General features: G+C 41.5%; 1 protein-coding gene across 1 annotated transcript; it reads left to right on the forward strand.

Moving 5' to 3' along the window:
- The first annotated feature begins 2,377 nt into the window (after positions 1 to 2,377).
- Positions 2,378 to 22,878, forward strand: LOC117361022 (integumentary mucin C.1-like). The gene is made up of 2 exons (XM_033945792.1): positions 2,378 to 2,436; positions 21,821 to 22,878. Exon 2 carries the CDS (start codon positions 21,831 to 21,833, stop codon positions 22,422 to 22,424), a length of 594 nt encoding a protein of 197 aa, XP_033801683.1. The 5' UTR covers positions 2,378 to 2,436; positions 21,821 to 21,830; the 3' UTR covers positions 22,425 to 22,878.
- The last annotated feature ends 116 nt before the right edge of the window (positions 22,879 to 22,994 follow it).

The following is a 22,994-nucleotide window of genomic DNA, read 5'->3' on the forward strand; positions in this document are numbered from 1 at the left end:
TTTACTTTTAAACGGTCAATCTGAAAATTTTAGGGGTTATTTTAGATCAGTCCTTATCTTTTAAGGCCCATACAGTTTTTCTGGTTAAGAGATGTTTTATTATCCTCTGGAAGCTGCGTACTATTAGGAAATATTTTGATTTTGTATCATTTAAAATCCTGGTTCAATCGTCAGTCTTTCAATATTGGATTATTGTAATGTTTGAATCTTCTTGTTTCTCCATTTTTTACTTACTATCAATTTCGAAAAGATCTTAAAACCCACTTATTTAAACAATATAATATACATTATTGATTTTCATATTATCATGTAGTTATAATGTACTTTTTATCTTTTTATCCATACTTATTTTAGTTTATATTGTGTTTTCCATATTCATTAGTTTTAATGCTTGTATTGGTTACTTAGAATTTTATTATGTATGATGTTATTATTATATTTTATGCTGAGTACCTATTGTGTAAACCGCTATGAACTGCTGGTTAGGTGGTATATAAAAATAAATTATTATTATTATTATTATTAATAATAATAATAATAATAATTTTATTCTTATATACCGCCAAAGCAATAATAGTTCGAGGCGGTTTACAATAAGAAGAGCTGGACAATCAGCGATGATAGGCATAATGAAAAGTCACTGAATACATGTAAGCAAGATACAGAGATAAGAGGAGCTGGAACAATCTGTATGTTGTGCTCACACACTTGAATTTTGAAATTTGGCGTGCTAATAATTTTTGAGGTGGTTCCTTTGAGGGCTGTTACAGTGTTTTTCTCACTTCTGATGAGTTGCCACACGTGTGTTTGTGACTTTACCTACTTTGGCCTTATAAGTGGAGTTTGAAGCTGAACTGAGGCTTTTTCTCCACTTTTTTTTCTTTTTTCTGTTGGTTGACTGAGTGAGTATGTTTGCCGTGTGTGTATACAGTGCAGTGGGTATACCGAGCAGTGTCTCGGGCGGTCCCTTGCAGTTCCTGATAGGACATAGTTTGAGAAGCTTGAGTGATTACATATGTCCTTTTCTTAGTTATTTTGAGGGTATTTTTAGAGCTGCTCCTGCCCCGTGAACGAGAGGACGCTAAAATTAAGTGCTCCCTGTTGGAACCCTTGAAAAAGCCTGTTTAGGCGAAACGGGTCCCGTCGGGCATTCAATTGTTGGGGCAAGCGAAAATTATACAAAAGTAAAGGATAAGTAAATAAGAATCCATTGGCTGTTGACTGTGTATATGGATCTGGAAGAAATTCATTTAAGCAATCTTTTTTGGATGATTTAACCCTGATGAGTGAGGATATCTTCTTTTGTGGATTGTTCCATTACCTCACTTTCCGTCTTCTACATCTTTGCTGTTTTGGTATATAGGAAACCCAGCCATTTTACAGCCACACTATAAGTGCCCTCAGTGTATAGGAAAGCCCCGTGCTATTTTAGCGTAGCTTAGTAAAAAGGGCCTCTAAGATTAAAGAATACCATTTAGCACCCAATCAGCACTCACACGCATAAGTGCTAGTATTCTAAAATCTTAGCACACAAATGGCGCTTGCATTTAGGCATTAAAGTTCTAGAATAAGGGATAAATATGTGGGAAAGCTGCCACTAATTGCCTAGAGCAGGGGTAGGCAACTCCGGTCCTCAAGGGCCAGAATCCAGTCGGGTTTTCAGGATTTCCCCAAAGAATATGCATTGAAACAGTGCATGCAAATAGATCTCATGCATATTCATTGAGAAATCGTGAAAACCTGACTGGATTCCGGCCCTTGAGGACCAGAGTTGCCCACCCCTGCCCTAGAGTAGAGCTTCCCAAAATGTGGGTTGGGACCCCGAATATGCTTCCTTTGGGTGCATCATTATTCTGAAGCTTCAGGGGGGTCACACAGTTTTATGTGGCTACAATCAAGGTGTAACAGGCACAAAAGGATTGGGAGGCACCAGCTTAGAGATGGGGGCTATGGGATAAACTGCACTCTTATCATGTCCTTGATTATTACAGAAAAGAATAAAAATGAAAGCTCAAAAGGTCAAATGGGCTCTTTCAAACGTGAACCTCTGCTCTTTGCAATCCCAAGCTCTTTCTTTTGTATTTCAGCAATAATGCTCACTGTTTTTCCTAATCTCCCCCCACTGCTGCTAATTGATAGCACAGTGTCCCCGGAGAATCGTTACCTAGGTGGTAGGGAAGATACTAAAGAGAGTTGAGCTTTTCTGAAGCTCAGTGATATATAGTAGAGATTATCTTTCATGCTCTACTTGATTTAAGGAAATCTTGTTCATAGAGTCGAGCTCTTTCTGAGGGATGAGTCGGTATATAAAACTAAAGATTGGATTGGATTGGATATAGACAGGCGCTTGTCCCACTCTGGCTGGAGGGAACTTTTTTATTTTTTTTTTGACAAATCGAAGCAAGAAGAAAGGGGAATAAGAGCTGACCAACTAAGGTGAGACAAATGAAAGCGGTTAGGGAGGAAAACATTCCTTCCCTTAAGCCTGATGTGTCCAATGTGAAAGGAAAGTATGAGAAAGTTGCCAGTACTATATCTTTGCTCTGGTTTGTTTGGGTGGTGGTAGAGAGCCCAGGGTATTTCTAATTTGTTTGAAATCTGACAGGTTAGAGCTCCATCAAGAATCTTGAAAAGTTATTTTCTTAGGATTTTACACTTTAAAATAGGCCGTTTTTTTAATATAGGGGTCCTCCAGAGCACGAAGTATGATTATTAATATTCCACATTGAAGCTTTGGTATACATTTATTGCATCACAATACCTAGTAATATGTGTCATCTTCCATTCAGGGGGAGGGAAGGGAAGTGGGGAAGAGGAGGGGGAGGGGGGAATCTTCCATTCGGGGGGAAGGGAAGTGGGGAAGGGGAGGGGGGATGGGGAAGGGGAGGGGATTGGGGGGATATAAGATGTTTTGCAATGGGTCATTTGGAAATATATTTTGAAGGAATGATAAATATGTATGAAAATATAATAATTGTGAATCTAATTGAAATGAAAATATATGTATATTATATTATATTTAATTATTTCCTTCAATAAAATGTTATAAATAAAATAGGCCGTTAATCCGATTTTAGATTTTATTTTATCGATCTGTGCTGTGGTAAATAGGGTAAAGGTGGGGGATGGGGCATTGCTATTGTTAAAGTACTGTGTGTTCTGGAGAACTTGTACACAGCAGGGTCTTTCTGTAACATTTATAGTAGTCATTAAAAATAACCGTATCTCTTTAGTGCATCCAGCTGGCCACGCTGCTGTGTTCAGCCCAGAATTTGCTGTCTAGTGTTAACTTTTAGCGGCAGGGTTGAAAACGTACTTTTTCAACAGGTCTTTTCTGTATTTCTATCATTTATTTCCCTGCTGGAATCATTTAGATTTCTGAGTAGGATTTTCGTTTCTCTTGGTTTATTGTTTTGTTCTGGTTTGAGAACCTAAGGAAGATGAGCTCATTCAATTTACTATGATTAAAAAGTAATCGTGAGATTATTAACCATAGCAAGCTCTTTTCTAATGTCCAAATCAGCCACCTTAATCTCTCACTTACAGCAAGATTTTTAATAGGAAAAGACCCTCAGAGATACCACCAGGGCCGCCATCAGAAATTTCTGGGCCCCTTACTGAGCAATCCTATTGGGCCCCCCACGCACCCCTTCCCTCCCCCCGACGCCCCCCCTTCTTCCATGGGCCGAATACACACATACTTTTCTGCTAATGCTCCACCTAAGCAAGTCCCTTAAAATCTTCTCACGTCCATTGGGTGATTTGGCATAGAGGAGATATTCATAAAAAGAACGTCCGTCAAGATCTTTACTCATAGACTGTACCATTTGCTTTAAATCATCTTCCATCATTAATCCAAATTGCACAATTCTTTCTCTGTCTTTGTCCTGAATGACATCTGGCCACATTGCTGGATCCTTCCAGGCAACAAATTTATGAGCAGGCGCGGAGAACGCATTTTATAAACAAATGTAGTTTATCCTTGTACTCCTTATGTAATTTTAATCATCTATGGATATGTTTGTATGTTTATTGTTCAAATGGTTTTATTTATTTCCCCAAATTTATTTTTGTTATACGCATTGAAAATATTTGATATTGCGTTTAAATCAAAATCTCAATAAACTTGAAACTTGAAACGAGTGCCCCTGAGATTGCGGAAGGGTTAAATACTCAAAACTTAGAAGAATAACAATTTACTTAAAGTTTTTGCTACGCCAGCTTTCTGGTATCTTTACATACAGTGGCGTACGTAGCATATGTAACACCTGGGGCCCATCATTTTTTGGCACCCCCCCCCATCTGTAAGAAAAACATGATTTTTAGTAACAAACCACACGTCACACATGAGTACCTAGGAAAAGGCAGCATCTTACATATTGCAGTGAGCAGTACATCAATACACCCATTGTAAAACTAAACAAGCCAGACCAGCACAGATCAATCCTACACCGTCAATCCTAATAGAAAACCATGTCTTTCGAACACACAACACACAGAAAACACCTTCGCCTAGTATGGAATATGTCATCACAAACTAACCCCTCACCCTTTTACAAAACTGTAGTGTGGATTTTAGCCACGGTGGTAACAGCCCTGACGCTCATAGAATTCTGAGCATCAGAGCTGCTACCACCACGGCTGGCGCTAAAAAACGCTCCACAGTTTTGTAAAAGGGGAGATAAAATAGAAATACACAGTTTCAACGCTCTAGCTCAGTGGTGCCCAAACTTTTTGAGCTTGTGAGCTACTTTAAAATGACCAAGTCAAAATGATCTACCAACAATAAAATTAAAAAACACAAAGCACACTATACGCTGAGAAAATGTTAATTATCATTCCTATTCTGGGGTTTTTTCAAAGAGGTCAAGGCAGATGACTCTATGCATTGTCACCTCAGTAACAACCATACAAAAATAGACAAATATACCCTCCATCCTTTTTATTAAACCACAATAGCAGTTTTTAGCGCAGGGAGCTGCGCTGAATGCCCAGCGCTGCTCTTGACGCTCATAGGCTCCCTGCGCTAAAAACCACTATTGCGGTTTAGTAAAAGGGGTCCATATTGTAAAATATAAACAGCAGATATAAATTCAGAACTGTGCATAGTAAGTGAAGGGAAGTTTTCATCTCTGGGAATTTACCCAGTTAACTATTAAGTTATTTGGACAAATTCCTTTGAAAACTGTGGTAATACTGCCTCCACTTTGCTAAATTTAAAATAAAATCATTTTTCCTACCTTGTCTGGTGATTTCATGAGTCTCTGGTTGCATTTTCTTCTTCTGACTGTGCATCCAATCTTTCTTCCCTTGTTTCAGCCTATATGCTTCCTCTCCTCCACACCTCATTCCCTCCCCCAACTTTTTCTTCCTCTCTCCCTGACCTTTCTTTCTTTTTTTCTGTTTCTCTTCTTTCCTTCTGTTTCCCTGCCTGCCCCCTTTCTTTCTTTCTCCCTGCCGTTCCCCAAGCCACTGCCACTGCCGCTGCCATCGGGGAACAGGACCCACCAATGGATAACAGGCCCCAAAGCCGACGCCGACGCATGCTCTCCCTGCTTCGGGCCGACCAGCATTCCTCTCCCCGACGTCAATTCCGCCGTCGGAGAGGAAGTTCCGCCCAGCCAGACAGCGATTGGCTGGCCCGAACTTCCTTTCCGACTGCAGAATTGACGTCGGGGAGAGGAAGACTGATCAGCCCGATAGATCGCCAAGACAAAGTGAGTCCTGGGTGACCGACTCACTTTGCCATGGCGAGCTACTGGCGCCCCTGCCTTAGAACACTGCCTAGGACCCTGGGGGAGCCCGGGCCCCCTGTCAGCTCCGGGCCCCTGAATTCAGGACTGGTAGTACTGCCCTGATGGCGGCCCTGGATACCACCACGATACTCAAACACTTCATAGTATCCGGCTTTATGTATCCATTCCTCACCTTGCCGTTTAAAATTAGTGAAGATGTTTAAATACTTAGGCTCCTTTTACTAAGATGCACTAGCGTTTTTAGCGCATGCAAGAAATTACCAGGCACTACACTTCTAGAACTAATGCCAGCTCAATGCTGGCGTTAAGGTCTAGCGCACGCGATTCCGCGCTTTAAAGCCCTAACGCGCCTTAGTGAAAGGAGCCCTTAGCTGTATATTAGTGGTGAAACTCTCAGGGACCACTAATATAAAGCTAAGTATTTAAACATCTTCACTAATTTTAAACGGCAAATAGTGAAATGTTTTGAGACAAATATAATAAGACCTGGTGAGGAATGGATACATAAGGCCGGATACTATGAAGTGTTTGAGTAACATGGTGGTATCTCTGAGGGTCTTTTCCCATTAAAAATCTTGCTGTAATTGAGAAATTAAGGGGGGTGATTTAGATTGATTTCCCTCCAACTTTGATAATTAATGAACTGTCCTCTCACAGAAATCTTTTCACGCTACATAAATTCCTTTCTAATGTCTAGCATCTTTCACTTCCTCTGCTCCAATTCCAAGACCTTTCTTTTCCCTTTCTGCCTCCTGTTTTTCAGTTACTTTCCCTCCTCCATTCCAAAAATATCTTCCTTTCTCCCTTCCTTCCTCTCCTTCAGTCCCACGTGTCTCCCTGATTCCAACTTCTTGCTTTCCATTTCTTCCTCCCCACTCCTCAGCATCTGGTATCCATAATGTGACCATATGTCTCATTTTGAACAGAACCGTCCCGTTTTTAGATTGCCTGTTTCATTGTCCCCACGCACACCTTCGGGACTCCAAAATGTCCCGTTTTCAGAAAGAGCGTCCCAAAGCTGTATATGGGGACAACAGGACAGACGATCATGGAGCCCAGGATTTCTCCCTGCTTCCTCAATGCCGACGCAGCAACAGATCAGGTGCGTGCAGCGACTGCACAAGCCTCCCCCTGCCTCCCAGGCCAGCTAATCACTACCTGGCTGGTCCAGAACTTCCTTTCCAATATCAGAATAGATGTGGGGAGGGGGAGAGGCTTGTGCAGTCTTTGCACATATCTGGCCTATTGCTGCGGCAGTGGCTTGGAGAAATCAGCAGCAGCGGCTTGGGGGGTTGGCAGCAGCGGCAGCAGCTGGGGGACAGGGAGAGAGAAAGAAAGAAAGGGGCCAGGAAGAGAGAAAGAAAGAAAGGGGCAGGGAAAGAGAAAGAAAGGGGGCAGGGAGAGAGAGAGAAAGAAAGAAAGAAAGAAAGGCGGGCAGGGAGAGAGAAAGACAGAAAGAAAAAGAAATGAAAGAAAGGATACACAGTCAGAAGGAAGTGCAACCAGAGACTCATGAAATCACCAGACACAAAGGTAGGAAAAATGATTTTATTTTCAATTTAGTGATCAAAATGTGTCAGTTTTGAGAATTTATATCTGCTGTCTATATTTTGCACTATATTTAATGGGTTCCGGGGAGAGGAGCGGTCCGGCGGGGGGGGGGGGGGGGGGACCCTGTCCCATTTTGATGGAAAAAAATAAATGGTCACGTTAAGTATCCAACATCTTCCTCTCTCTCATGTGCTCACTTTCAAACCCCTTCCCCCCAGTCTACCTCAACTTGCCTGCTAGAGATCATCAGTCTTCTCTCTACCACATCCCGTCCTGTTGGTCATAATTTCCAGCTACCTCAATGGCAAGACTGGTAGAGAGAACTCAGGGGCCAGCAGTGGACAGTGAATGTGAATTGTCGCTGCTGCTGCCTGGCAATCTCTAACTTGTCTGACGGACACAGGTGGAGGCGTTAAATATTTTTCATTTGTTCATTGTTCATTTGTTTGTTGTTTATGCTTTATGTATGTTCATATGGAAACCACTGTGACTCCAGGCGGTATATAAAGTTTTTAAATAAAATAAATAAATAAATTCAATTTATGTCACCAAAAGATTTGTGCAAAAAAAAAAAAAAATTACTGCTAAGCCCTATTCTATGAACAGCCCTCCGAGTTGGGCACCATATCTAGAATATAGTGTCGGGATCCATGCCCAACATATAGACCTGATAATTTACACCATCTGAAACCTAGCATAAATCCTTGCATCTGAATTAGGTGCAGATCAGCCTTTTTCTATTACACTATGCGCAAAGTCCAGGAATGCCCCTGACCCGCCCAAGCCCCTCCCCTGGCCACTCCCCCTTTGAGCTGCACATGGAAAAATGGATGTGCACATCTTTATAGAGCAGTGTCTCGCAAACGTTCCGTCCAGCGGCACCCTAAACCTTGTGCCCCGGCCAAAAGGCACCCGGAAGTGCACGGTCTTCAACGCAATGATGTCACATGTGTGTGTGATATCATCGTGTCGACATCTGCGGAGGCCTATCTGACCACTACTATCTTTGCAGGGTGCAGGGAGAGGAGGAGAGACACCGGCGAGGAGGAGAGTCATCCACACCGGCTGACTGCCTACAGGACGTGCCTCTTGCTGTAGGCAGTCAGCCAGCGCGGATGACTCTCCTCCTCGCCAGTGTGTTGCAGCACACCTGAAATCTCAGGAGGCACACTGTTTGTAATACACTGTTATAGAGTAATAAATATAAAATGCATGTGTAAATTTTAATTGGTGCCAATTAGCACCAATGATTATTAGTGCCCAGTTATTGTCATTAATTGGTTCATTAAGCAACTAAACTGCTCGCACAAATTGGGCACACCTCCAAATCTGTATGTACATTGTTTAGCACCATATATAGAATTAGGCCTTAAGGCCCAGATTCCAAAAGCAGCGCTGCAATCGGCAGGCGCCTGAAAAAAACCAGTACCAGTTACACGTCACTCCGATTACGGCGCTGTTTTCAGAATCAGGGCCTGCGTCAAAGGTAGGCACCAGAAATGTAGGCTAGGGTTTTACGGGCCCACATTTCCGGCGCCTGCTTATGATGTAGAATCACACATAGCGGCACCGAATGTCAACCACGCCCATAACCATGCCTCTTTTGACATTCGGCGCTGCTGAGCATCTGCATAGATGCGATTCTGGCGCCGTGTTTTGCAGGCATCTCGTGGCACCTACTTTTTTTTCTTTCAATTTGATTTTAATTGTTTTCTAGTGGCATGGTCAATAACCATGCTGTTAATAGCTAATTAAAACAATTAAATTAAGTGCCTTCCTAACGACGACGCTTTCAGAATCTAGGCCTCAGTACCCACCTCTGTTTGAAAGTAGAGGAGCAGCCTATTGGTTAGTACAGTGTCTTGAGAACCTGAGGAACTGGATTTGATTCCCACTGCAGCTCCTTGTGACTCTAGGCAACTCACCTAACCCTCCATTGCCCCAGGTACAAAATAAGCGCATGTATGTAATATGTAAACCTCTTTGATTGTAACTACAAAGAGGCAGTATATCACATCCCATCCCCCAACCATATAGCCTGGTCCTATATGATTTTTGTGTACTGTATAAGATAGGATTTGAAAAGGAAATATTTACAAATGAGGGCAGTTTTATAAAGTAGATGCCAACACTTACACACCATAACATAACATAAAAATGTATTTATATACCGCAATACCTTAGGAGTTCTATGCGGTTTACAAAAGGGATAGTGCATATATACTACAGAGAGTGGGGGGGGGGGGGGAGTAAATGGACAATACTCAGACTGAAAAGGCATCACGAGTGGAGTGCCACAGGGTTCGGTGCTTGGACCTGTGCTCTTCAACATATTTATAAATGACCTGGAAATTGGTACGACGAGCAAGGTGATTAAATTTGCAGACAACACAAAGTTATTCAGAGTAGTAAAGACACAGAAGGATTGCAAAGACCTGCAACGTGACATAAACACGCTCGAGAAATGGGCCGCGACATGGCAAATGAGGTTTAACATGGATAAGTGTAAGGTGATGCATGTCGGTAACAAAAATCTTATACATGAATAAGGATGTCCGGTGCAGTACTTGGAGACCCCCCCCAGAAAAGAGACTTGGGAGTACTGGTAGACAAGTCAATGAAACCATCCGCGCAATGCATAGCGGCGGCAAAAAGGGCAAAACAGAATGCTAGGAATGATTAAGAAGGGGATCACAAACAGATCAGAGAAGGTTGTCATGCCGCTGTACCGGGCCATGGTACACTCCCATCTGGAATACTGCATCCAGCACTGGTCACCATACATGAAGAAGGACATAGTACTACTCAAAAGGGTCCAGAGAAGAGCAACTAAACTGGTTAAGGGGCTGGAGGAGTTGCCGTACAGTGAGAGATTAGAGAAACTGGGCCTCTTCTCCCTTGAAAAGAGGAGACTAAGAGGGGATATGATCAAAACATTCAAGATAATGAAGGGAATAGACTTAGTAGATAAAGACAGGTTGTTTACCCTCTCCAAGGTAGAGAGAACAAGAGGGCACTCCCTAAAGTTAAAAGGGGATAGATTCCGTACAAACATAAGGAAGTTCTTCTTCACCCAGAGAGAGGTAGAAATCTGGAACACTCTTCTGGAGGCTGTTATAGGGGAAAACACCCTCCAGGGATTCAAGACAAAGTTAGAAAAGTTCCTACTGAACCAGAACGTATGCAAGTAAGGCTAGACTCAATTAGGGCCCTGGTCTTTGACCTACGGCTGCCGTGGGAGCAGACTGTTGGGCAAGATGGACCACTGGTCTGACCCAGCAGCGGCAATTCTTATGTTCTTAAGTAGTTCTTGAGTAACCCTTTCCCAGTCAAGTTTTCAGAATATCCACAATAAATATGCGTGCAAGAGCTTTGCATATAATGGGGGCAGTGTATGCAAATCAATCTCATGCCTATTCATTGTGGATATTCTGAAACTCTGACTGTCAATGAGGTACTCCAGGACCAACATGAGAAACACTGGGCTAGCCCATTCCTCTTGCCCAGGATTTTGATAATGAAATTCAACCATCATGACTATCCCACAATAATTCTATTTAAAAATGCATCATGGGCGTCATAGTTTTATTAGGTGTTAAACTTAGCTGTTCTTTGCTGTCCTTCCCCCAAGAAGCTGCCATCCTAGGCAACTGCCTTGTTTGGGCTAACGGTTAACCCATCCTTGAGCACAAGTGTGGAAACAATAGTTTTCAATTCATTGAGCAGATACAATTTATAGGGGATAATATCCTATAGCCTGCAGAGTTGCAAAGCATCCCTTTCTTTTCTGGTTAATTGTCAAAGGAAAACTACTTCTTTTGACAATTAGCTCCTCCAATCTCTGTGCACTAAAAGCATTTGCTGTTTCAAAGGGTGACTAAGGAGCAGAACAGTACACTGTGCATTTGCAAATGACATGCAAATGCTAAAAGTACGTGCTCGGGAATTAGGTGCATTTTTTCAACCAGGTAAGAGAGGGTAAATTTGAGATAGGACCATCTACCCAGATGATTGGCTTTGAAAACCATCCTTAAAGTAGCACTAAGGGTCATGAAAAGAGCTTGAAGGATCTAACCAAACTGACTTAGGAGCCCTTTTAATATAGTAACATAGTAAATGACGGCAGATAAAGACTACATGGTCCATCCAGTTTGCCCAACAGTCACATTCATTAGCAAGGCAATTTTGAACCAACAATCTAGTGATTATTCATTTTACTTGCTAAATTCCACTATACAATGTCTTTCTCACCTTCCGAGATACTCAGACAATAAGAGTAAATTCTAGGGCTGAATTTCTGAAGTAGACTAAAGAAACTGCAAAGCTGTTTATAGCTATTCTGCATGTTGTTTTGGATTCAATTTGTATTCTGTATTACTTATCGTTTCATTAATTCTTGTTCTACAATTTATTTAGGGCTGCATGTTAATTAAAATTTGTAACCGCGATTAACCATGCGCAATTAATTGTGCAATTAAAGGTATGTTATTTATTTTTCCCCACTACAGCTGCAGTGCAGAGAAGGAAAAAAAATAGCATACCTTTAATTGTGCGATTAATTGTGATTAAAATTTTTGTCAAAACGAAGTCCTAAATTCAATAAATGGCACTAAAATTTAGGTGCGGGCTGATGTTTGTTAAGTGCAAATTCAGTAAATGCAGTCCCACGTGGAGCTGCTTTTATAGAATACTAGCGTAACTCCGTAGTTTTGTGCCTAATTATAGGAACAAGAACCATGTCAAAGCCTGCCATAAGTGCTAAGTGCTTGTTCCTAACTGCAGACATAGAGGCACGTAACCCCTAGTATTCTATAACCTACATGTTTAACGCTTAGGCATGCCCCTCCCATGACCACACCCTTCTAGAAGTCGCAAGCAATAGAAATTGTGGGTATCCTGAAATCCTGACTGATTGGGTGTGTCCCCAGGATTGCACTGAGAACTCCTGCTTTATAGATATCTGCATGCAAGTGTTGACACTTACATACATACAGTTGACACTTACACACATAGGTCCCGATTCTACAACCTACCGTATGCATGTAAAATGTCAGCATTTAGACATGTACTAAGTGTCAGATTTTATAAAAGTAGACAACCAAGAAGAGTCTAACAAAGAAGCCAAGTGAAATTCTTTTCTGAAATTTTAGTGTGGTTTTCATGTGCCCTCTCTATTACTGGTGAAAATAAGCTGTTAGATGACACGCAAACGCCAGTGTCAATATTTTTTTTTATACTATATGTATATTGCCATTGCTAAATCAAAAATACATGCAAATATTTCTGTTCTACCAAAAATACACTCCCTTTGAAAATGGTGTGCTGTGAATCTACATATGTACAGTGCTTTCTAAACTTTATATATACACAAGCTGGTCATTTACATGTATAAATGCTACTTTTATGTGTGTAAAAGATCCTGAAACCTTCTAAAATGACCTCCTTAATGTATCAGGAAGATTTTGTGCTGTACGCCTCACCTTCTGAAGCAAGTCCAAATACAGTGAGAGATTGGAGAAACTGGGCCTCTTCTCCCTTGAACAGAGGAGACTGAGAGGGAACATGATCAAAACATTCAAAATACTGAAGGGAATAGACTTAGCAGATAGAGACAGGTTGTTCACCCTCTCCAAGGTAGGGAGAACGAGAGGGCACTCTCTAAAGTTGAAAGGGGATAGATTCCGTACAAATGTAAGGAAGTTCTTCTTCACGCAGAGAGTGGTAGAAAACTGGTACGCTCTTCTGGAGTCTGTTATAGGGGAAAACACCCTCCAGGGATTCAAGACAAAGTTGGACAAGTTCCTGCTAAACTGGAACGTACACAGGTGAGGCTGGACTCATTTAGAGCACTGGTCTTTGACCTGGGGGCCACCGCGTGAGCACTGCTGGGCACGATGGACCACTGGTCTGACCCAGTAGTGGCAATTCTTATGTTCTTAAATATTTGAAATGAAAACATAAGGTGTTTTTTTTTTTCCTTTGAATGAACATCAGCTCCACAGGTTAATGAAAGGAATAACACACATGAGGCAGAGGGGAAAAGAGAGCAAGAGAGACTATAAGGAAATAGATAGATTGCTTGATAGAGAGAGAGAGCACGCAAAAAAAAAAAAAAACCCCAACAGTTCATACATGGTTTTCAACGTATTCCTATCATTTCAGAAGAGATCAGAAAGAGAGGTAAGCAGAATTTAGCTGCTGGAAGAAAATTAAGTGTGGGCAGTTCGATGACTGGGCATCTCGAGGTAGGTGTTCTATTGCCAAATCCTGAGTATTAATTTTATAACATCTGTGCACCAAGATGCCATCTTCCACCTGCTGCTCACATCGGCCTCAGTTCCCTTCTGACATCATGTCCTTGTCCCACAACCAGGATGTAATGTCAGAAGGGAGCCGAAGCCGGTGCAAGCAACATGTGGGAGATGCTACTTGTACCGGCATCCCCCGTGAAGATGGTGCCCAGAGAGGTCCGCCCCCTCTATTCCCCCCCACCCTCCCTTACTAAGCCACTGGGTTCACTCATGCATGATAGTTCCACTTCTAGGGAAGAGTGTGTTCTCTTTCCTCATAGCGGGCTGGATTCTATAAATGACAGTCAAATTATGGGCGCTGGACATAATCGACAATAAGCACTTTAGCATTTATAGACAGAATTCTTATTCCATATGATCCCCCCAGAACTTTAAGGTCCTCTTCTCAATACACTCTTAATGTTCCTTCATTAAAAATAATTGGCACTCGCCGTGCATACATTTTTTTGGTAATGGCACCTTCTATTTGGAACTCACTTCCTTTATATTTAAGAACGGAACAAAGGCTAGATAAATTCAAGAGTACCTTAAAATGCTTTCTTTTTAAAGATGCATACCATTGACATATGTCATGTATGTCATGCATTTTTAATCTATTCTTACCTTTTACAAATTTTAATTATCTCCCAGTCCTTTCCTTTCATTTCTTTCCTTTATTTTAATTTTTTTTTTTTTTTAAGAAATGTAATTTTTCCCCCTCTATCCTTTTTGCCTCATCTTCCCCCCCCCCATAAGTCTTTTTTGTACTATTTTTTTGTTTGTTTGTTTATTTTATTTTTGAATTTTATTGTACAATGCTTTGAAATGTTATCTTAAGCGTTTTATCAAATTTTAATAAAGTATGAAACCACAATTCTATAAAAATCATGCGTCTTTTAAAGATTCATGCATAGCACTGATTGCTGCATCCTATCTTTGGGTGCCAGATTTACATTTGTGGAATCCTCTTCCAGTTATGATTTTTTCTGAGTTTTCTTATGTAAAATTTAAATTAATGTTGTAGACACATCTTTTTGATTTAGCATTTATATGAGAAGTTTGGTAAATTGCGATCCTGTTTTTTTGGCAGCTATTTGAAGAAGATTTAAACAAAATTATTTTCCTTTTAGATTTAGATTACTTAGATTTAATTAATTTTTAAATTTTATTTCATTTCTGTTCTTTCTCTATTGTTTTTTTTTTCTTTGCTTTCCTATTTTTTTATGGCGTCCTTTTCATTTCTTGTTTTTATATATTTTGTACACTGTGCTGTTGACAAACTGAAGAGCGGTTAAAACCTTTAATGAACATAAACCTATCTGCTGATATCTGGTGTAAATGCTGGTGCCCAAGTTGAGTGCAGAGACCTGGCATTCCGTAACAATGCGTACAACCTTGGTCAAGCTGTGTGGGATGGGATTGGGGTGTTATGCGTCATAGAATAGTATGCAGCCAGATATGTGCACAAATCCTAACAGGTGCCAATTAACATCAATAATTGATTACTAGCAGACAATTATTGCTCATTAACGGCTCGCTAGGCGATTAAGTTGCGCGCACATCTCAAGATAGGCACAAATTTAAGCACTCGGATCATGGCGCCATATATAGAATTCAGGGGAATGTGTGCTAGTTCCCCCCCAAATGTGCTCTATTATTGGTGAATGAGAAAACACAAAGCGCCAGATTCTATAAACAGCGCCTAAGCGCGCCTACATTCTAGGCGCCGCTCTGCACAGTTGTCATTCAACCGCATGGTGCCATTTCTAGAATCACAAAAGTCAAATCTCCACTCCTAGGAAGAATTCTATACTCAAACACTCGCACTCCACTTTTATACTTTATCTATATTTGGAACTTGATATTCGTTCAGGAAAAGGCCTCAGAAATAAGGAGTACTACGCTTATAATTTCAGTGGTAATCATTACCAGCGTAGGTGTATTCCAAACACGTACTCCGTACTGCAATCACTGGCCAAAAATCTGTTCTTTTATTTCATTATCCATATTATGTTTCAGCTAATTTTAACTATTTTTTTAAACTATTTTTTAAACTTTTTTGTAATAACTTATATCTCTTATTTTGCACGTTAACTGATTGAGTGCAGACCGCTTCAGAATTTGAAAAACCTCACAGAAAATTACTTATCTTTAGTGTTTTCATTATTCTGTTTCCATTTCTGAGCTTCTTCAGTTCTGTGCTATTTCGTAGTCAGGACCAGAACCGGAGCTTTCAACGCTCTCGGAACTAGAGCCAGAGCCGACGCGGCCGGCATTTCGCGGATCGCTGGTTTGTCCGCTGCTTCAGGGCCGATTTTAGAGCACAGTAATATCTAGAGATTAAAACAAGTGCAATAACTTATTAGAGAAAATCACTATTACAGTCTATATCCATTTAAATCTAGCAAGTGTACTTACTGCTTCTTAGTGTTCTATCAGAAGGTTTCCAAACACTGGCAAGATGGCCTTACCCCACATTATATACATCCTCCAATCAGCAGCGCATGCTCCACCCCCTTCTTATCTTATTGGCTGAAGACTATGAGGGTTAAACCATCGACTAGGGGAATAAGCCAGGGAGCACAACTATCTATTAGCTTACATACTATAAACTGACAACAAGGTTAATAAAAGTGTTGCCATTCAAAGTTTTTATTCAACCCTTTCGGGGATAGCGTGCCAAGATGATATATTCATTTCTGTTCACGCTTTTAAAATCCCCCCATCTTTTTTCCTTTTTGGACTACTTCTATCACACAGGCTCTCAGGGACTGGAAATCATGCTGTTTTCCTACATAGTGTCTAGCTAGTGGCGCACCTAAAACTTGCAACTTGATGTTACTTTTATGTTCAGTAAGTCCTAGCTTCCCAATTCCTCACCTACTGCCCAAAAAAGACCTCCCGCAGAATAAATCTCTTTATTTACCCATCCCTGAAATCATGTCACTACAAGAAGTACCTAAACAGAATGCTTTCTTTCCAGGCAGCCCAACTGAACACATGGCTAGAAAAACCAATTCTCGAAGCCGCATCATACGCGGACTTCAGAAAATCTCTGAAGACCCGCCTCTTCAACACCACCTAAACTCTCCCCCCTACCAGTTATAATCCTCTTTGAAAGTCCTCCCCCTTCCTTTTCCCTTCCCCCAACGCTTAATGCTGTACACCTCTCTTACGCACATTATATATATCTAGCTGTAAACAGCATTGATCTCTTGTAACTGTTCATATTGTATCATCCTATAACTTAGTATAACATCCTTTATCTTATTGTAAACATCCTATAACTGTTCTCTTGTGAATATCTTGTACCTTATTGTAAACACCCCAGTACTGCTCACTTTGTATTATCCTGTATCTTATTGTAAACATCCTGTAACTGTTCTCTTGTTAATATCTTGTACCTTATTGTAAACACCCCAGTACCCTGTATTTTATTGTAAACATCCTGTAACTGTTCTCTTGTTAATATCTTGTACCTTATTGTAATCACCCCAGTACCTGCTCACTTTGTATTATCCTGTATCCTACTGTTAACACTGTACTCTCTCTAGACACAACTTTCACTGTAAACTGCTTCGAACTTAGGGTATAGCGGTATATAAGAAATAAAATTATTATTATTATTAATGTTGAAGCGCCTTGAGGTGTGACCAACATACAGTAGCTCACAAGGGCATTTAATAATGTATACTACTCCATCTGTTTTACAGTCTGAAGTATGTTTCAGGGTATAAATTACCTTATCTTGTGGATTTTGGAAGTTATCAGTACAGATCATGATGTTACACATCTGACATGAACCACATGCCCGATGTCCATGACAGTTCTCATCAATATTTCTGGGAGCATAGATGGGCATAGAATCTCCTTTAAATTCTGATTCCTCCTATATGCTATTCTCAGATCTTGATTTAAAAAAAAAAAACCCTGAGATATTCAATATCTCCCAATGTTTACGAAGGGAGCGTACTGTGTGGTGGCTATTCTGGGAATACGTAAGCACACGTGACAGCACAGAAATAGCACAGAATTGAAGAAGCTCAGAAATGGAAACAAATAATGAAAACACTAAAGATAAGTAATTTTCTGTGAGGTTTTTCAAATTCTGAAGCGGTCTGCACTCAATCAGTTAATGTGCAAAATAAGAGATATAAGTTATTACAAAAAAGTTTAAAAATAGTTTTAAAAAATAGTTAAAATTAGCAGAAACATAATATGGATAATGAAATAAAAGAATAGATTTTTGGCCAGTGATTGTAGTACGGAGTACGTGTTTGGAATACACCTACGCTGGTAATGATTACCACTGAAATTATAAGCGTAGTACTCCTTATTTCTGAGGCCTTTTCCTGAATGAATATCAAGTTCCAAATATAGATAAACTATAAAAGTGGAGTGCGAGTATTTGAGTATAGACTTCTTCCTAGGAGTGGAGGTTTGACTTTTGTGATATATTAAATATTTATACCACTCAGTTAGGATTGTTTATAGTTTGGCCGTTTATAAAATCACACCTAGCAGCACCGAAGCAAACAGGCCTCACTAGGTGTCCTTGAGGTAGGTGCCGGTATATTAGGCCAGGTTTTACATGGCCTAATTTACCAGCTCCTATCTCCAACACCTAGCAATGCCTAAGTACACCACTCCTATTCTTAGGGCAGGATTAACCAATAGGCCAAGTATGCATGTGCCTAGGGCCCGAAATGGTCAGGGGGGCCCGATGAAGGAGGGCATCAACATTGTTTTTTTCCAAACGGCGATGGGCCCCTCCAGCATCGATTGCCAACGGAAAGTAAGACAAGCAAGCAACGTGGGTAAGAAAAGCAACGGGAACTGTAATTGTGCAAGCGATACTGCTTGCTCAAAGCTTCCCTCTGATTCAGCTTCCTGTTTCCACCTGGGTGCATGGTGGAGTGGGGTGGGGCGGAGCAGGGGGCCCAGTGTACTTGGGTGCCTAGGGGCCCTCGAAGAATTAATCGTGTCCTGCCTATTCTCCATCCCTAACCATGCCTCAAATTAGGCATCGCTAGGTCTCCTAAGAGATCTGTGCGGAGCTCATAATTAATAATTACATTTTGAGAGCATTGGCTGAAAACTGATGTGGTCAATTACTGTGCCAATTAAAAATAAAGTTGTGCATGGATTCCAAAGGTAGGTTTTACTAGACGTCTAGCAGCTCCTAATGTAGGATTCCTATACAGAATCCGGCCCAAAATGTATTTTTTCTGCTCATTTTTGTTTAGTAATGGTATGCAATGACGTAGGGCAGGGGTGCCCAAAACGTTGATCCCGATCTACCGGTCGATCGCAAAGGCAATGCCGGTAGATTGCAGAGTCAGTGTTCTCCCTAGCATCGAGCGCCCGGCTGTCATGCTCAAATGACACGCTTCCACCTCAGTGTCCTCCGGATTCCCCTATGGTCACTGTCTCTCCTTTAAAGTTAATTACGGAAGCATGCAGCGCGAACCTAGCAGGATGTCGTCAGCCTCTGCAGTATGTTCCCTCTGCCGCGGTCCCGCCCCTGCCATCAGGGAACGAGCTACAGAGGCCGACGGCAGTCCACTACGTTCGCTCCTCAGGCTGCCGTAATTAACTTTCAACTGTGGTAGTTAGGCCCAGAGGAAAGAACAGAGGTGAGGACAGTTGCAATCAAGAGGTCTGAAGTCCTGACAGTCACTGTGTGTGGGAAGCAGCAGAGGTAAGGCTCCGCACGTCGGGGTAAGGCTATGCCCATCGCGAGGGCCCCGACGGGATGGGGGTTGCCTTAGAGATGCTGGATTTGGATGGGGTGGGGGGAGGAGAGACAAAAGGACCTTGAGGAGGGGTGGGAAAGCAGACTTGAACCAAAAGGGAGGGGGAAGACAGGGCAGATGTAGAACTACTAAAGGGGTTAGAGAGGGAGGAGCCCCTCCCTCTGACCCAAGACTGTTTCTACCTATCTGATACAAGCAATAAAAATCCAGCCTTTCATTGCTGGGGCTTTTGCTTAGGACTGTTTTCACTTCTCCACAGCTGGGTAGCTGCCAGCTTCACAATAATTTTGTTAAGCTGCCAGTTTTCCAGCTATGATGAGAATCAGGTGCAGAGCATTCCCTGAGCAGTTCGTTTCTGGGGTTCTCAGCTATAATTGCTATGCACGTTCACTATCATTATGCTTCATATCTATAGCTTTCGCTTTACCTGAGTATACTTTGAATCCTAATACCACACTAGGTCAATATTCTGAAGGATTTATGCGGAGAAATGTCAGGGCTGGCTGGCAGCTATATTTTGATTGGACGACTTATTGTCTGGTTAAAAAATGATCTGTGTAAGTTTGGGTACAGCGAGGGTGGGGGCTAAATGATAAGCAGCTAGAGCGAAAATATTCAGGAGTTGAAGCAATTAGCTTTGCATATAGCTGAGTCAGCACGCAGCTATACCACAGACATGTCACTCAAAAACTAAGGTGACATGCTACAAGAAATGAGCTTGCAAATTACTGCTGCATTAAAATTGTGGCAGTAATCTGCAGCTCATTGCAAAATGTCACCCTACCTGCCAGTGCCTGAGCCAAACTAGTGCAAGCCACCAGAATCTACATCTGCCCCCTGACCCCATTTCCACAGCAAAAAAAAAAAAAAAAAATCCAACAACATAACCCTCTGGTTTCTATTGACACCCGGTCCAATGGAAAAAGAGCAGAGCATGCCTGGTCTTCAAAACTATGCATGAAGCAGTCTTATAAATCATAAATGCATGTATCAAAGCAAGGACTCGACACGGCCCGTGTTTCGGCTAGATCGCCTGCATCAGGAGTCCTGGAGCATACTAGAACTAGTGCATACTTTTTATGAGGTATGCTGAAAAGTTCTCAACCCAACCAACCTAAATTCTAAGCGTTATTTTGCCACTGTAGTAAGTACGTAAACAGCAGTCTTGGTTAGGTAATTATATCAATGGAGCCAGGTTGACCTATGGCACATTTCAGAAAGAAATTAAGACTGTATTGTTTGACAGATCTATTTCCTAAACAGAAGTCATACTAAATTTAATAATTTTATTCTGACTATTCTTGAGAAATATGTTGTATTTTTACTATTTGTATTATGTAATTCGCTGATTGTCCAGCTCTCTTCAGTGTAAACCGCCTGGAAATCTTCCGATGGTGGCGGTAAAGAAGAATAAAGTTATGTTAAAAGAGTGTTATTTTGTTAAGTGCAAATTTGCAGAAATGAAATTCCGTGTGATGACATTGTTTCAGATCATTGATTGAACCATATCTACATCATTCTCTTTGTGGATGGGCTGAGAACTTTTCAGTTCCCCTCTCGTATAGAATCACGCTTTCCAAATTGTGCACTTAGCTTTTAATCAGTGCCAATTAGTGTCAATTATGAGGTGTTAATTGCCAATTATCAGCACTGATTAGGCCAATTAAAGAAGCTGTGTTTGCGAATTAGCTGTGCGCACCATTTGCATGCACAACTTAAGATGCCATATGCAGAAATTGGGGGACAGTGTATTAAGCAGATTATCTTCTGGAAATTATCTGGAGCCTATCCCTCTAAATCCAATTTGTTCTGTATATACCAGTTTAATAATAATAATAATAACTTTATTCTTATATACCGCCAACAGCTCATTTGGTAATCGCAGGGCAAGTATTTCATTATTTGTCTTTACAATTGATACAGGCCTATAGGATCTGCAATCCAAGTAACCTTTCACTTTTTTTCAGCGATCACCATAACTTAAGTTTCTAACATAGGTTAAATTTCCTCTTTATTCTGCTCTGCATATTGAATCTTGGTGTGGGCTCTTTGGTATCTATCTGAGAATATTCTCCTCAACAAGGAACTTGGGACTTGTGCTTGATCATATAAGATTTATTTCAAGCTTTGTGAGAAGGATGTGGTCCAGGGATCTCTGTGAATATAGCTATGGTGAGTTGCTGGGCCCCGTTTGCAGCCTCAGCCTCAGCATCCTGAAGTTGCGAGTTCAAATCCCACGCTCCTCCTTGTGACTCTGGGCAAGTCACTTACTCTTCCATTGCCCCAGGTACATTAAGTATAGTGTGAGCCCACCAGGACAGATAGGGGAAAATGCTTTGAGCACCTGAATGTAAACCACTTAGGCTATAAATACTAAAAATATATAAATAAGTACCAAAGGAGGAGGACATATAGGGCAATGGGGTGAAGAAACAATTTGGAATAAAGGTTTTCTTATTTCTGGCAGGGCCAGTGAGATGTGGCTTCTCATCTTCAGTTGTTTCACCATCCACATCGGACTAGGTAGCAGTGAAACCACGATACCTGAATACTCTCCCATGCTCACCGTGGATATGAGCACATCTGCCACGGATGCTCCTTCTGCTGACATCACAACCATTGAGGGCGCAACCACCACCCCTGCCACGACTTTCACTCCAGTTGATACAACCACAATCCCTGCTAATAAAGTCACCTCTGGAGATGAAGAAACAACTGCTGTTACCACACCCAGTCCTGCGGTTGCAATCCTCACCACAGTTGCACCACCCATTACTACCACAACAAATCCCATCACTACTACAACCACTACAACTCCCACAACTATTGCTACCACCACGACTCCGACCACCACTACTACTGTGCGAACAACCACCACGACAACTCCAGCCACTACTACTACCAAAACCACCACAACTAAGGCTGTCACAACTACCACCAAGGCTACAACCAGGAGTGCTACCACCAAAAGGGCAGCTGCCAACATCAGAAAAACCACCAATAATGCATTTTCTGTTAACATCTTTTCTATCCTCTTACTAACCATGCCTGTTCTCTTACCTGCCTTGTAAACACAACATTCTTTCCCATTCAGTCCAATTACTAGAACTCCGTAAATGATAATAGATGCCAGAAGCATTATTCTTGAAGGAGGCGTGGACTACCAGTAGACTATTAGCTAATGATTCAGATAGAGCTGAGTTCAAGAAAATGTTGCCAGCTGAGCCAAGTCTAACCTGACGGGCTAATCCAGTTCCAGATTTGCCCCTCTTCTCTTGCATCTGTGAACTTGTAATTGTGTCCTATCTGAAGAATTTGGAACTCTGTATAATCCATACATACAATGCAACAACATTGACACAATGATTTATCAGGATTGATCTGGGTCAAGTGGAAGCCCTGGTTCAAGCCACCCCTCTGACTCTCTCTGTGTGATCTTCAGTGAGTCACTTTTCTCCCTTTTACTCCCTCTGTCCTACAAATAAAAATTATCCAGCTTTGAGGTTGTTTTATGACACACCCCTCAATACCATCACATTTGTTTTGAAAGTCAAAGGGGCAGGCATTGAGGCCCTGATTCTACAAAGTGCGTCCTGATTTTAGGCAGCTGTAGGCGCCAGGTGCCTAGCCTGGGCCAATCA

The sequence above is a fragment of the Geotrypetes seraphini genome, chromosome 5, assembly GCF_902459505.1.
Source record: "Geotrypetes seraphini chromosome 5, aGeoSer1.1, whole genome shotgun sequence".
NCBI classification, from domain to species: Eukaryota; Metazoa; Chordata; class Amphibia; order Gymnophiona; family Dermophiidae; genus Geotrypetes; species Geotrypetes seraphini.

Excerpts from the sequence above, each read along its gene's own strand:
- LOC117361022 (XM_033945792.1), top strand. The coding sequence starts at position 21,831 with ATGTGGCTTCTCATCTTCAGTTGTTTCACCATCCACATCGGACTAGGT.